At 44.4% G+C, this 14513-nt stretch overlaps 3 protein-coding genes across 3 annotated transcripts in view; 2 read left to right on the top strand and 1 right to left on the bottom strand.

Annotated features, from left to right (window-relative positions):
- RABEPK (Rab9 effector protein with kelch motifs) overlaps window positions 1–207 on the bottom strand; it is a 3883-nt gene extending 3676 nt beyond the window's left edge. The window contains exon 1 of the mRNA XM_019541129.1: window positions 161–207. Coding sequence (XP_019396674.1) covers window positions 161–207 — 47 coding nt within the window. The remainder of the gene's footprint in view (window positions 1–160) is intronic.
- Window positions 208–291: 84 nt separating this feature from the next.
- Window positions 292–5106, top strand: PPP6C (protein phosphatase 6 catalytic subunit). Its single transcript, XM_019541039.1, has 7 exons — window positions 292–428; window positions 757–852; window positions 1497–1562; window positions 2100–2241; window positions 3506–3585; window positions 3749–3958; window positions 4570–5106. Exons 1-7 carry the CDS (start codon window positions 354–356, stop codon window positions 4816–4818), a joined length of 918 nt encoding a protein of 305 aa, XP_019396584.1. The 5' UTR covers window positions 292–353; the 3' UTR covers window positions 4819–5106.
- Window positions 5107–6074: 968 nt separating this feature from the next.
- ARPC5L (actin related protein 2/3 complex subunit 5 like) lies at window positions 6075–14486 on the top strand. Its single transcript, XM_019541037.1, has 4 exons — window positions 6075–6297; window positions 9998–10070; window positions 10941–11117; window positions 13911–14486. Exons 1-4 carry the CDS (start codon window positions 6152–6154, stop codon window positions 13971–13973), a joined length of 459 nt encoding a protein of 152 aa, XP_019396582.1. The 5' UTR covers window positions 6075–6151; the 3' UTR covers window positions 13974–14486.
- The last annotated feature ends 27 nt before the right edge of the window (window positions 14487–14513 follow it).

Genomic DNA, 14513 nt, shown 5'->3' with positions numbered 1-14513 from the left:
GCGGCAGCCGCATGGGCCTGAGCGAGAGGCGCGGGGCCCGACACGCCCCCCGAACCGCGCCCGGCCCATCGCTAGCAGGAAGACTACACTTCCCGGCGTGCCCCGCGGCCGGCGCGGGGCAGGCTGGGAGGCAAGGCGAGGCGACTCAACCGCGCCTCACGCACACCGGAAGTCTGTGGGGAGACGGCTGACTTCCGCTTCTAGCATTCCCGGCCGCTCTGCTGTGCAGACGCTCGCCCCGGAAGTCCCCCCACTTCCGGCCTCTGCGAGAGGGGCCGACGGGGGGGCGGGATTTTAGCGCTCCCCGGAAGTGCCGGGCCCCGCTTCCGGCGCCCCGGAGCCACTCTGCCAAGATGGCGCCGCTGGACCTGGACAAGTACGTGGAGATCGCGCGGCTCTGCAAGTACCTGCCCGAGAACGACCTCAAGGTGAGGCTCGGGCCGCCGCCCCTCGCCCCGTCACAGCCTTTGTGTCTGGGGGGCTACCGAGGTAGTGCCCAGCCAGCTGCGTCGGGCCCGGGGGCCGGATCCGTGGCTTATCATTTGCAGGCTGGCAGAGGTCCGGCCGGCTTGGGGTCCCCAGTACCTTTGTCATATACTTATCTCAAATTATGTTAACATTTTTTTTTGGTGATTTGGAGCTGAATCTGCAGTTTACAGGCACAGCACAAACATTTCAGTGAATTAGTTAATTTCTATTACAACAATGCGGGTGCACTGATGTACTGACCCATAGTAACTTTTTTTCCCCCCATAGCGCTTATGTGATTACGTGTGTGACCTACTGTTGGAAGAATCAAATGTGCAGCCAGTATCAACGCCAGTTACGGTCTGTGGAGATATACACGGACAGGTAACGTTTCAGTACCATGCTTCCCGTGTGTTTCCTGCCGCACCCATGGAGAGCAGGATGCCACCATTCTTCCAAGACTGATGGCTAACTCCAACTGAGGTGTATGGTGAGGAGCCAGATTTAGCTAGTGCACATTCAGTGACTTCAAGCATTTGGTGTGCTCTGCTCTTGGAGTGAAATGCAAAAATATCTTGTATTTTTCTCAGCGTTTCTCTGTGCGTAGTAAGGGAGCCCCTCCCAGAAGCATTCCCAAACAACTCTCCCATCCAGTGACCCACTGGAGAGTGGTGGTGTTTAGACTAAAGTTGTTGGAGCTGTTCAGTACTAGTGGGGCCTCATTGCAAAAGGGTGGTGCTCCATTTGAGTTCGTCTGTTAAGCTTGCAGGATTGATTCAGCATTTGCAGCTGTACAGCAGTTTGTGCCTGGTAAAATCAGCTGTTTTGGCAGGGGAAGGTTATCACTGACAAAGTGCACAGAGGGCAGTCTCCCCATTCTGGTCATGACTGTTTATCAGCCTTCGTAGAACTTTGTTTCAGGCAACTTATATCTTGTGCTTTCCTATTTCCAAGTGATGATTGTTGTTGCAAGTGTATTAGCCTACTGTTAATGCGGATTTTTAACATGTGCAAACTCTTCTTTACAGTTTTATGACTTATGTGAATTATTCAGAACTGGAGGTCAGGTTCCTGACACAAACTATATATTTATGGTATGTAAAAATTGTTGATCATGCAAAAGGTAATAATTTTTTAAAAATATACTGATCTAAAAGGGATTTCAACTATCTTTTGGTTTTCATTTTCATTTATAATTCTTGCTTGTAAACATCTTAGGCATGTGATAAAGCTTTCCACTCTGTTCACCCTCTTCTTCTGATAACATGCAGCATTTGATTTGTCCAGCAAAAATGAAATATTCAGTGCTGGCTCTCACAAAAGGAAAGAAATTACAGCATTTGCTAAATAAAAACTGTAGTTCATGATACCAACAAAAAGGACATCCTGAATGCATCTTAGAACATGTGCAACCTTATATGACCAGAAATATAGGACCATGGGGGAATATTTGTTTTCAACTAAAATTTTGAATAATCTAAATCTTAGCTGTGAAATAAAGTAGTCTTCAGAGCTGCTAAAACAGAGTCAGGCTTTTTGGCAAATTGAGGTATTAGAAATAGATGTGTTACTGTGTGCATTATTGAAGTTGACTTGCTTTCTACTTACAAATACATATTTTCAACTTACAGGGTGACTTCGTAGACAGAGGTTACTATAGTCTCGAGACTTTCACCTACCTTCTTGCACTAAAAGCTAAGTGGCCTGATCGTATCACGCTTTTACGGGGCAATCATGAAAGCAGGCAGATAACACAAGTGTACGGATTTTATGGTAAGACTGGTTAACAAAGGCATATCTTCCTTAGGGACATCTGGTTGTTTTTTTCTGCTACTGTATATAGCTTTCCTGTTGGCAGAGTGGATTGTGGAAATGGGGTCCAGTCCCTGATCTTCCATAAAATATTAAGCAGGTCTTCAGCTTTATTCCAGTTTCATGGATAAGTGTATGTTAAGCACTTGAGAATGCCGAGGCTTAATATTTGAAGTACTCTGGTATCCTGTAAAGTCCTATTAGAAAGTAAAATTAATATTGAGATTCTCATTAGACCTGGTTTTATTCTGTGTTGTCATAATAACAAAAATGATTTACCTGGTAAGTCGTGAGTAGGGCAGTAAACGGACATTAAGGGATAGATGCTTCACCACAATTAAGCAATAGAGCAACCACTTAAATATTGCGGGAGTAGATGCTCCTAGAAGTGACATCTAAGTTTACTGAAGTGACAGAGACACTAATAGCTGTTTCAGAGAATGTGTAGTCCATAACAGGATGCGTGTGACAGCAAGGACAAATAGGTCTGAGTTTTGACATGGTGTCCTAAGATAGCAAAGAAATCTTTGCTTTCTAGGTCCAAGTTGCCTAGAGCTGTTTTAAACCTAGTTCATTACAGCTCTACTGCAGGCTGAGTGTCCTCTTAATTTGGGCAGGAAAAGGATATTACGTAATTCAGCTGCCTGTATAGACAGGGGCACACTGTGATCTTGTGGCAGTTAAAGGCAGTAGCAGAGGCTGTTCAAAAAGGGTTGTCTCAGCTTCTTACAGTGACTCTGAATGTGGAAATAAAAGTTTCCCTTAAACAAAACACCCTCTGCAGTCTGTGCCCTGATGTGGCTTCTCTGGCACATTTTGGAGTTGAGGAATCAAAGTCACTGTAGCTTGCTTCTTTTGCTCTGTGTAGGCCAGATGCTTTTGATCAGTCCAGTGTCTGACTTGTTTTCACTGAGCAGCAATTGAGCCAGTCCAGTTAAGACTTTTTTCAAAGTGAGCTACTGGGTTGCGGGAAAGAGAGAAAGCACTTTCATTTATGTCGACGCGGGGTCCAAGTCTGTATTGCCTGAGCATGCAAGACATGATAAAACAGGCATAGAAGAAGCTGCAGATGGCTGTGGGACACGTGCCTTCTCATTGTGTTCCAGTGTTCTTGCGTGATGGAGTGACCTATATTTAACTCTTTGAAATGCCAAGTTCTAGTTGAAATTTTCAACAGTTTTTTTTTTTCACATTCAGGCAGTAAAACAGGTTCTCTCTTTAACAGATGAGTGCCAAACCAAATATGGAAATGCTAATGCTTGGAGATACTGTACCAAAGTGTTCGACATGCTCACAGTAGCAGCTGTAAGTTTTATGCTCATTTTGAGAAATATAAAGCATGGCTTGTTTCTTTAGACATTTCTCTCAAGTGATTAGTAGTCTTTCACTGTTCCCTTGCAGAGTGCTGTCAGATTGAAGGGAGAAGTAAAATTGTGCCATACCTGACACTGTGTCCTTTTTCCTTCAGTTAATAGATGAGCAGATTCTCTGTGTACATGGTGGCCTATCTCCTGACATCAAGACACTGGATCAGATTCGAACCATTGAACGCAATCAAGAAATTCCTCACAAAGGAGCCTTCTGTGACCTTGTCTGGTCTGATCCAGAGGATGTTGATACCTGGGCAATTAGTCCTCGAGGAGCAGGCTGGCTGTTTGGTGCAAAGGTCACAAATGAGGTAAAAGCATCATGAAGTAGAATGTAGAAGTGCTGACACCAGCTAAAACGTTTACCCTCAAGCATGTGCAGGTAGAGTTGTATGATTTCTCAGTGTACAACACAGCTGTCTCAGACAGAACAGTAATTCACTTAAAGTTTTGTACACCATTGCAGTTTACTATTGGACAGTATTAAGTACTAGACATACCTCACTAAGAGCCTTTCCAGCTTTTAAAACCAGTGGTGTTCCCACTGCCAAATATGCAAAGTGGTGTTTTCCTTCTCAAAATGAGCTGTTTTAGCTTCTGCTTCTGTGTTGGTTATGATTATGTACCCTTTGTTAACTAGTTCCTTAACCAGTCTGTCAGTGGCATGAAAAAGGATACCTGTCTCATTATCTCAGAGGAGTCTGAGGCACAACTAAGGAATCTTTTAATTAATTTTATCTACAGTAAAACTAGCGGTGATTCCTGCTGACAATTATGTGCAGATTTGCAAAACGAACCACTTTAGTAAGTGGGATACTTGTTTGCCCCTAAGGTACCTTGTTCTAAGTTGCAGAGCTGTTGTATAAAGAGCATCTCTGACTCTTGCATATGTTTACATGTCTTTTCTTTCTTTATATTACAGTTTGTTCATATCAACAACTTAAAACTCATCTGCAGAGCACATCAGCTAGTGCATGAAGGCTATAAATTCATGTTTGATGAGAAATTGGTAACAGTATGGTCTGCGCCGAATTACTGCTATCGCTGCGGAAATATTGCATCAATCATGGTCTTTAAAGATGTAAATACAAGAGAACCAAAGCTATTTCGTGCAGTTCCAGACTCAGAACGTGTAATTCCTCCTAGAACAACTACACCATATTTTCTTTGAGATCTTTTCCCGTCCTGCTGTTTCCCCCACTTCCTTGTACTATTCCTCTACAGTATACTTTTTATTGAGCACTTTGCTGCTGAAATGCTGCCTCTTGCCTTTTTTTATTTTTAAATTATCTAAATTTATTGTGTATTATGGAGTCTGTAGCAAATATACCTTGATTTCCCTACCCTGGATCAAATTGAGAATGCTTGTGAAATGTCCTCACCATTTATACTGCTGCATATAGTTCTTGTGTATTTCTGGTTGTAGGTGAAATGTTTTCCCTCTTTAAAAAAAAAAAATCATAAATGCATCGGAACTATTTTGATATCCCACTATATCATTCAACGTTTTGTTTGGTAAGTTTTAAGAAATTTCAGCAGCAAAGTTACCTGGTGTGCACGATGGGACCGTAAATGCGTTGTGTTGTGTACACATCTCCAAGACGTAAAACTGAATTTGTCCTTGTTTATCTTGTTTTAAGTGGATATGAAATAAAGTGGTCTAAAGGGCTGTTCCCTCTTTTGTTTTTTTAGGATTCCAATTAAAATAGAAAGAACGTGCTACAGCTATTGAATTTGTACATTAAAATAATTGTTCTGATTTTTTCAGATACCTTGTATTTTTAATAAAGTCATATCTTAAATGAAATCCACCTCCTAGGTTAAATATTGCAAATAAAAATCCTGCATTGTTTATGTGAATGTATGTCCTTTTCCATCTCAAGAACTGCGTAACTTGTTGGTTCGCTCTTGGGGAAGCGATCCAGCAAATGCAGGTCTGCTCCAAAACGCGACTGTGCCAAGAGCAGCAGATGTGTCTTTCTAGGCATTCGGGTCACACACAGTCCCGTTACTGTTCTCATTAGCAACCACAGCTCCTGGCATACGAGGCTGGGTCCTGGCAGCACTGATGGTTGGCAGTCAGGGGGGACAAATTTCCATGCTAACCACAGCATCGCGTACCACAGCATCACGTAGACGTGGCAATGGGTGACACTGGGTCTACTGTTACATTTCAGAGAACCAAACAGTGTGATGTGATGTGATGTGCCACGCTGCACGCTTAGGATCCCGGTTGCAAGCCTGGGTAGAAGCCTCCGTGCCCCTTCCCTCCTGTTTCATCTCCTCTGTGAGAAGTGACATGGGAGCCAGGGCAGTTCTGCAGCCAGCCTTCCGCTCGGGTCGTGACCGCCCCACCCGGAAGTGCTGCATCGCATCGCTTCCGGCCCCGCCCCTCCCCTTCCGACAGGGCTTCCGGTTCCGGCTGTCCCGGAAGCGGCGGCGAGGTGTGGAGCGGAGCGGGCCGGGCCGGGTGGGCCGCGCCGTCTCTAGGCCGCCGGCCCGGCATGGCCCGGAACACGCTGTCCTCGCGCTTCCGCCGCCTGGACATCGACGAGTACGACGAGAACAAGTTCGTGGAGGAGCCGGATGAGGCGGCGGCGGCCGAGCCCGACCCCGGCCCCGGCCCCGAGGTGGAGGCGCTGCTGCGGCAATATCCTTCCTTCCGGCGGGAGGTGGTGGGTGGGGTCCTCCCCTCTTCTCCAGGGGCGAGCAGGCGCCGGCCTCTTCTTCCCAAGGGAAAAGGGCGACTGTGGACCCGGCCTCAAACGCAGATTCGTTTCTGGTCGATATAAAACATTCGCCCCCTTGCTTGGCAGAGCCGCCTCCTCTCGCTGCGCCCAGGCAGGCAGAGATGGGGTAGAAAAGTGCCCAGTGCGCCAGCCACGGGGCCGGGAGGCAGCGGTGCGTGTCGGGCGGGGGCGCAGGCTCCGTTTGCGCTGTAATCAGTCTGAGGGGTGGAAACCGTCTAGGTCCAAAAGAGACTGAGAAGGTGCAGCAGGGACCAGGTCTGTGTTGTGGCACAGATGGGGCTGTTAGTTGCTTCTGGATCTCGCAGTCTGTTACAAACCTCTGCCCTGGTCATCTTTCCTGCCCAGGGATCTTGCAAGGTCACCTCCAGCCCCTAATGCCTGTGAATCAATGCAGCACCCAACCCTCACTTTTTAGAGCAGCTGGAAACTTGCTTGGTTTGTGATCTTAGATATAGCTGCCAGCGGTCCTGGGAAACCACCCAGAATTAATTCGGTTACAAAACCGGGGGGTTGCCAGCAGCGGTGGACGGAGAGCCTTGTATAGGAAGAGCCCGTTCCGTTGCCTCACCCTGTTTCTGAAACCATCTCTCAAGTAGAACGATGTGTGTTGAAATAAGCGACTTGTGCCAAACTGATGTCAAAGTGCTTAAAATAACTCTGCCACCGTCTGCACTGGGACCTAACCCAGATTGCTCATATTAAACAGCCTGCTCAGCAGATGAAAGCGAAGCAACTCCTCTACTGCATGCTCTGGAATGAAGTCTTGTATCTGCGTGGGGATCCTATCGAGCAGGGAGGGCCTGTGGGAGAAATAGCGCCTGTAGCCTGTCTGTGCATCTCAGAAACCAGTATCCGTTCATTTTGGAATTTGCAGATCTCCTGTTTTAAGCACAGATTTGGGGGGGAGAGGGTGCACAGAGGAGTGTTTGGTGCCTCAAGAGGCTGATAATTTCCACGTGCAAAAAAGCATCTCTAGCTTAGAGATGCTACTTATGTGCCTCGCTGACTTCACTGTTTGGCTTCTTCACTGAAGCTGTGAAAAGGGACTGGTGATGGGGTCTCTGTGCTGTGGGATTGCCTGAAGGGCTGGATCAAGACCCACCAAACAGCCCTGGGATGTGGATTACTCTTGGTGTCTGCTGGATTCTAATCAGTGATAGCAAGGTGAAAGGCACTGGATCTTATTGTCAGTGTTTGGAGTCATCTAGTTCCTAAATAAGATCCCTTCAATGTAAAATGATTGTAGTTACTTCAAACGCTCTGATTAGTAGCGAAACGTGTAACATGACCTGATCCTTTTTCCTGGTCAGAACTCAGCAGACGCTGTCACTTGTGCCTTTCTTCTTTGCCAAGTCAGTTCATTCAAGAAGTAATCCTGGCTGAGTGAGTGTTTGGAGGAACACGTCCCTGACTATTACATGGCAGGCTTGGTTGGTTTTTTTTGTGTGCATGGTTTTAGGTTTGATAGATTGGGAATAGCTTGGTACTCAGGGATGGGCTATAAATAGTTTAATCATCATCCTTCTGTGGACTTGTATTTTAAGCAGAGGGGGAAAAAAAATAGCTAATCCTTCGGGTCTTCCTGTTAGTTGTCAGCAATGCAGACTACTTCTGGCCATCCTCTGTTCTCTTATTTGGCATTGCTGGAAGTGAGCAAATCAGTTAAAAAAATCTATGTTCCTACCTCCTCCTTCTCGAAGTATGCTGCTATGTCGCAGTTCCACAGCCTAGTTCATGAGTACTTGAGACCAAGGGCTTTCTGCTATCAGGGGTGTACGTTTTGTAGTGAGTGGGAACGCTTCTGTTTTTGTAACAGTGAAGCCTTGTCAGCTTAACTGACAAAGGATGTTCTGTCAATGTGAACTGCTTTAAAAATAACAAATGAAGAGGAAGTTGACCTTGAAGCAAAATGAATGCCTGCTTGTAATTCATAGTCTGCTGAAAGGCTCTAGCAGTCTTACTTTTGCTATGTGGTTTTGTGGCTTAGATTCATAGAAAAATAGGGTTGAAAGGGACCTCAGGAAGTTGACTGTGCTTTGAACAGGACATTAGACCAGACATCTCTGCCTAAACCATCCCAGCCAAGTATCTGTTTAACCTGCACTTAAAAAGTCCAGAGATGGAGATTCCACCCCCGCTCCAGGTAACCTGTTCCAGTGCGTCACCACCCGCATAGTGAGAGACTTCCAGTATCCAACCTACACTTCCCTTGCTGCAATTTGAGACCAGTGCTCCTTGGCCTGTCCCCTGGAAAAGTCTGTTTGTGGTGGTGATTCCTTTAGAATCTGATTAGCTTTTTAATTGTGTGTGTTGCTGCCCAATAAGCGTAGCAGCTGTTTTGTCCAGCTGGTATGTCCTACTACAGTTCGTGGCACAAAGAAGTTGCACATTTTCATTCGCAGAGATCAGGATACCAAGTGTTCCTTCCCTTGGGGGATAGTGACAGAAATGCATGCTGTCATCTTCAGACCTATTCCTGTAATTGAATACTTTATTCTGTTCATCTTTGGTTTAGGAGATGTGATTAAAAACTGTTCATATGAGGTAGGCCACATTTCTTGTGCTGTGTGTTATCTGAATACTTGCAGATAACTTTTTTTTAGCTCTCTAGCTGCCCAATGGCACACCTGCCACAGCAGGGGCTTGGTAATTCTCAGTGTCTGTCCAAGGTACTTCCATCTCTTCTCGAGATAAGGAGTTGAACTGCCTGACAAATCCAAACATATATTATACATCTGTTCTATTATGGACCTACTATTTCCCCTTCAGGGCATTTGGAAAGCTGTCTTTACTGTGGATTTCAGGTTTATATGTACATGTGTCAGGGTGGAAATAACATCTGAGCTAAAGATTTGTAGTGAAGTCTGAGATTTTAGTTGTAGATTTTTAATTTTTTTAACTCTCGACGTATCTTTTAACATTTTTCTTTCTTTTGACCTTGAAATCCTAAATCCACTTTGCAAGTTCTAGCAGTAGGAGGTGTGGCCCTGATGCTGGACGTCTGTCTTACAGAAAGAATTGGGAAATCTTTCTGGATTCTGTGTGTTCAGATTACAAGATCCCTTAAGAACTCCATCTGGCTGTTTTAGGATTTTGGTGTCTGTAGAATATTCATTCTGCTCCTCATTAAGTAATACAACGTTTGCAACAAGTCAGGGTAGCCCAAAGGTCACAGTGACATTCAGCCATTATGGTGTAAATCCTGAATGATTGGAAAAAGTAAAGGAGGGTCTGCTGACCTTGACCTGAGTTTCCTTGTGGTTGTCACTTCCTTTCCTCATGATGCACTTGCTGGCATTTTCCTGTTGCATCATCTTTGGAAATCAGCTCTGCTCTGTTATTCCAGGATATGCTATGAAGACATTTAGAGTATTCAGAAGCCTATATTCCTGGTTGTAACTACGTTAAAATGAGGGTTAGGATTGTCTTAGCAAAGGGAATGGCTGCTGCAGTTTGTTCTTTCTTCCTGTTTTAGTTGCTCTTAGGAGATGGTGATGTGTTGCAAAATCCAGTGCCATGGGTTCTGGACTGTCCCTTCTAGAATCATTAATAATTAAAGAATAACTAAACAACTTGCATCCTTGACTTGCTGTGCTGCACAGGTGACATGCTCCGAGCTTTCCACATGGCCTTAAGGAATTCTCCGGTTAACACGAAGAATCAAGCAGTAAAGGTAAATGAGGCCTTTGGGCTTTTCCTGGTCTAGTTCCATCCGCTTTCAGTGTTGGCATATGGGTCCCTAGCAATTCGGCAGTGGATTGCTGGGATACTTCAGAACAGTGGCTGCTTTCTCAAAATATGAGTCGTTGATCATCAATACCCTAGTGTGGAACTGTTTGTGAACTAATGAACATATGTTCTGATTCCCAATTAGTAACACTTCTCATGCCATATCTGCACCTTTTCTGTGCAACCTTAAAGACAAAAATAATTTTGAGAAGCTTTCCAAAACAATTAGGGGTACTCCAACAATGTCCACGCAGCGGTATGATGGCAGGTTCATACATAGTCAGAGTCTGTGCGCCACAGTACATTTGATGTTCCACTGGGTAGGAGGTGGGGTAAGAATCAACATGTAGAGAGCAAATGGCAGGTGAGTCAAAGGGCAGCAGTCCCATGACATGCCAAACTCCTGACACTCAGAAGAGGTAGGGGGACTGGCAGGATGTGCCTGAAACCACATGTGGATTTTGTAATGTGCTATATCAAATATATTTGACTTAATTGTGGGGAGCTTGCTGCTACAAGCCTGAATCAACTGACCCAGAATATCCCCTTCACACTTGCTCACAAGGCATGACCAGTGACCTTTGTCACGACTTATATTTAAAAAAAATTGGTTCCAGGTGCTCTTCAATGGTGATATTTAAATGAAAACACTTAAGCCTCCTGGTTCATGATGAACTGAACTAACCTCTTAATTAACCTGTTAGTTGCACTGAATGCTGGTTATTGGGTACATTTTAGATACAGATAAGAGTTTTCTGTTCTCCTCTTTGGGGCAGTTGGATCTGATATGATTCTGTCTTTCTTGTCTTTGCAGGAACGGGCCCAGGGTGTAGTCTTTAGGGTTCTTACTTCCTTCAAAAGCAGCGAGATAGAACAGGCAGTAAACTCCTTAGACAAAAATGGCATTGACTTGTTAATGAAGTACATTTATAAAGGATTTGAAAAGCCAACAGAAAACAGCAGTGCAATATTACTTCAATGGCATGAAAAGGTACGTGTCTCTTCTGGTGCTGCTAAAGCTTGAAGGCGCAGTTAGTTATATAAGATCAGAGGTGAAAATCTGAGTGAATACTTTACCTAATGGTATGTCTTCAGCACTGCAGCATGACTAGCTGTGTTCAGTGGAGGTATTTCAGCTAGACCCCCTGGCCATGACAGGAGTCTGGGAGAGCTTTCCCCCTGGGGTCTGCTAGAGCACTGGCTCTTTTAACCTTTTCAACATGCTTCTCAGCCCATCTTTTCTTGTGGCCATTTAGGGAGGTTTGAAGCTCCAGAGTGGAGAGGCTGGCAATTGAAGGAGGCATCAGATGGAAATTTTGTGTGTAGTTGAATGGTTTTTTCTTCCTTCCTTTTGAGGGAAAGTGTTTGACTTTTTTTTCTGATTAGGCACATAGGTAATATGAGCTGTTTGGACCTCTAGGTAGATGCTTGAGAAATAAGTATGCATTAACTGTATTTCCTTGGGCAGTTATGGCACCTAGTAGCCATGCCATTAAGCACAGGAACTGAGCAGTGCTTGCTGTAATTTGAGAGATGCTGCTCAGATAGAGTGTCTAATTGGAGCCACATACTACCCTAGAACTTGTGTGGAAGGACTGTTCTTATCTGTGTACTATCCCTAAGTAGGTCTCTGGAATGGGTGTTCTAGGAGTCTTTAAGGATGCAGCATTGGTCTCTGTGCCAAACCTGAATATTCCCCATCCCTCTGTTCCCTGGGTGAGGTGCGTGGTTGAGCATGTAATGACTGTTCTGTATCATGCCGCCCCCACCCCAGAAAAGCGCTACACAGGAGCTTTCCCTAGTTTTGAAGGTACAAATGTAAAACTGTCTAAAAATGTAGCTCTCTTTGGCAGAAAGAATATCCCTTTAAATTAGGCAGTTGACTATACCACTCTGCACTGCAGCAGCCCAAAGGAGGCATTCAGTTGTTGATGGCTCTTACATTTTGGGAGGGATATGCAAACAGAGCAATGGTGCTTATTAACAGTGACTACACTTAAGAGTTGAGCAGTTTCCACTTGCTCTGCAGAATGTCATTTCAACATGTGGAGGGTGGGAGGAGGAGACATTATGTTCTGAGGGCAGAAAGGAACGTGTTTCTGCTTGCTTCTGTTTCCAATGGAAACTGCGGGCTGGTGCCCCATGCTGTGTGAGATTACACAGCACACTACCCTGTCTGAGAAGACATGTCACCACTCAGAGTACGCAGGCACACACAAACATGGCCTGCATGCCCCTCACCAGACTTTGAAAAGAACAAAGCAGTTCTGAAGTAGACTTTGCACAGCTGCCATGTGCAGCTGTGTGTATCCTGCCCAGTGGCGTAACAACTGGTATGAAGCACATAACTTCTTTAGGGTGAGGATTTTGCTGTTTGGTTATGAGATGGTATTACATCTGAGATCAAGTGCTGCCTTTTGGGGAGCAGGATCAGAGCCAGTAACTCAGTAGTAGGGACAAGGCTCACAAGATTGGAATGCTTACTGCCTGTGCCACACCCCAACTTAGCACACTGCCTTAAGCTGCAAAAAGTCTGATGCTGTCACTGCTGCTCCAGTTCCATAAGTTGTAATATCTCACAGGTTGTATTCGCTTTATGCCTGGTAGGGAAACATATTTTAATGAGCTTGAGATGGTCTTAAAGTTGTGTATGTTAATAATTCATAGATATCTTTTTCCTTTGCTCCAAGTATATTCACTTTTTAGAGCTCAACAAGCATGACATTCTCTGTCTGTACCTCAGGATACAGAAACCAAACTGAAAAGAACCTTGTTTTGTTAGTCTCTTACTCTTTCTTGAAACTTAACTGGCCTGCAGGATAGCATTGTGATCGGTGCCATCTGCTTACATGTCCTTGGGCTCTTGTATGTGGTTGAAAATAGTTTGTAACTGAAGAGCATTGGATTGTCATGTGGCTAACAGCATGCCTAAAGACAGAGGTCACCATTATGCCCATTTGACAGATGAACTCAGTGAATCAAGCTCAAGGTCCAGCCTAGCCTCCTTAATTGCAAGGCTGTCCTCCTTCAGTGCTATAAGCAGCACTACTGGAGTATGAACAGATGACTTCCGTTACCACAAATAACTCTTTCCTAGAGCTGCAGGATGAACCTGCACAGACTAGAGAGAGGGCAAGAGAAGGAGTAGGTGCTGGTGACATTAATTTCTGATTTCTCTTGCTGACAGCAACTATAAGGAATGGCTTTGCGGTCTGCTTAAAATAGCGTGGGTTAAACCGTGCAGCGATGTTTCTGTTGTGCTGCTTGAGGGAGTCTTTCAGTGATGATCACAGTTGAACAATTGTTGTTGACTGAAAGCACAACCACTACCTTGAGCTGGCAGCATATTTAAAATTTGTCAATAGGTTTCCTTGGTAACACTGGTGCACTCCAATATAATGGGATGTTTCTTTATCAGAATCTGAGATTACAAGGAGAGAAGCAGGGTCGCTTCCTTACTTCTTGCATTTACAGAAGCACTAAAATCTATTTAAGCTGGTACCATGCTTTTAACTTGCATGTCAGAAAAAAAATCAGGGTTTTCTTTAATGAACCATTTTAGAAATTTATGGCAAGCACTTCCTTCTTGTATTCCTATGTAACTTCAGAGAAGGTCTGAACATTTCAGAAGCTTTAGGCAACAAAAGGAGAGGATCGCGGTGTTTGAGTGGTACTAAGTATAGAAAGAGGGCTAACTAACATCTGCTCTTGCTTTTAAGATGCCTTATGTGTGTATGCTGTAGTGATCACACGTATAATATGTCTCCTTTTCCCACCCTCACAGGCATTAGCAGTAGGTGGACTAGGTTCCATAGTAAGAGTTCTTACAGCAAGAAAGACTGTTTAAAAGACTATTAACTTGAACCGAGATGACGCTCAGTTTTGGACGCAGAAGAAAGAACTGACACCATCTTTTCTAGAAATTGCAATCTACTGACATACTTTGGAAACCTCCTGTTGGAACGCTCTTAATTTTAAAGGTGGGGAGAGGAATAAATGTATTACTGTATATTTTCTGACTATCTAATGCAGGAGCCAAGACATCCTGATTCCCTTCTCGTTTAAGTAGAGCAGAAGGTACAACTTCTGCCCTCCTGTTACTGTAAGTGAAGAGGTAATTCTCTGATGCTGCTCTGTCAAAGTGTGGTGACATGAGATCCTATGTGTATTGCATATTTAAGAGGTAGCTATGTCATTGGCAGAAGCAAGAATCTCATGGTTTTGGGGTTAAGTAAATGTTCCTTTGAAAGGCTTTTTGAGGTTTTTTGTACATATGGTCAAAAGACTAGTTGGACTACTAGACTGACTTCATTGTAAAGTGCCTGCTGCATCAATAAAGTTTTTGGATTGTAAGAGTAAATCATTTTGGTTTGTTTTTTTTTTTTAA

The sequence above is a fragment of the Crocodylus porosus genome, unplaced genomic scaffold (assembly GCF_001723895.1).
Source record: "Crocodylus porosus isolate Cpor-Errol unplaced genomic scaffold, CroPor_comp1, whole genome shotgun sequence".
NCBI lineage: Eukaryota > Metazoa > Chordata > Crocodylia > Crocodylidae > Crocodylus > Crocodylus porosus.
This window is presented reverse-complemented; position numbering and strand designations above follow the sequence as displayed.

What these genes read in the sequence shown, in the direction of transcription:
- ARPC5L (XM_019541037.1), top strand. Translation starts at nt 6,152, where the DNA reads ATGGCCCGGAACACGCTGTCCTCGCGCTTCCGCCGCCTGGACATCGAC. An exon ending in CGAAGAATCAAGCAGTAAAG is followed by an intron (nt 10,071 to 10,940) that starts GTAAATGAGGCC and finishes TTGTCTTTGCAG; the next exon opens with GAACGGGCCCAGGGTGTAGT. An exon ending in TACTTCAATGGCATGAAAAG is followed by an intron (nt 11,118 to 13,910) that starts GTACGTGTCTCT and finishes CCACCCTCACAG; the next exon opens with GCATTAGCAGTAGGTGGACT.
- PPP6C (XM_019541039.1), top strand. Translation starts at nt 354, where the DNA reads ATGGCGCCGCTGGACCTGGACAAGTACGTGGAGATCGCGCGGCTCTGC. An exon ending in TGCCCGAGAACGACCTCAAG is followed by an intron (nt 429 to 756) that starts GTGAGGCTCGGG and finishes TTCCCCCCATAG; the next exon opens with CGCTTATGTGATTACGTGTG. An exon ending in ACATGCTCACAGTAGCAGCT is followed by an intron (nt 3,586 to 3,748) that starts GTAAGTTTTATG and finishes TTTTTCCTTCAG; the next exon opens with TTAATAGATGAGCAGATTCT.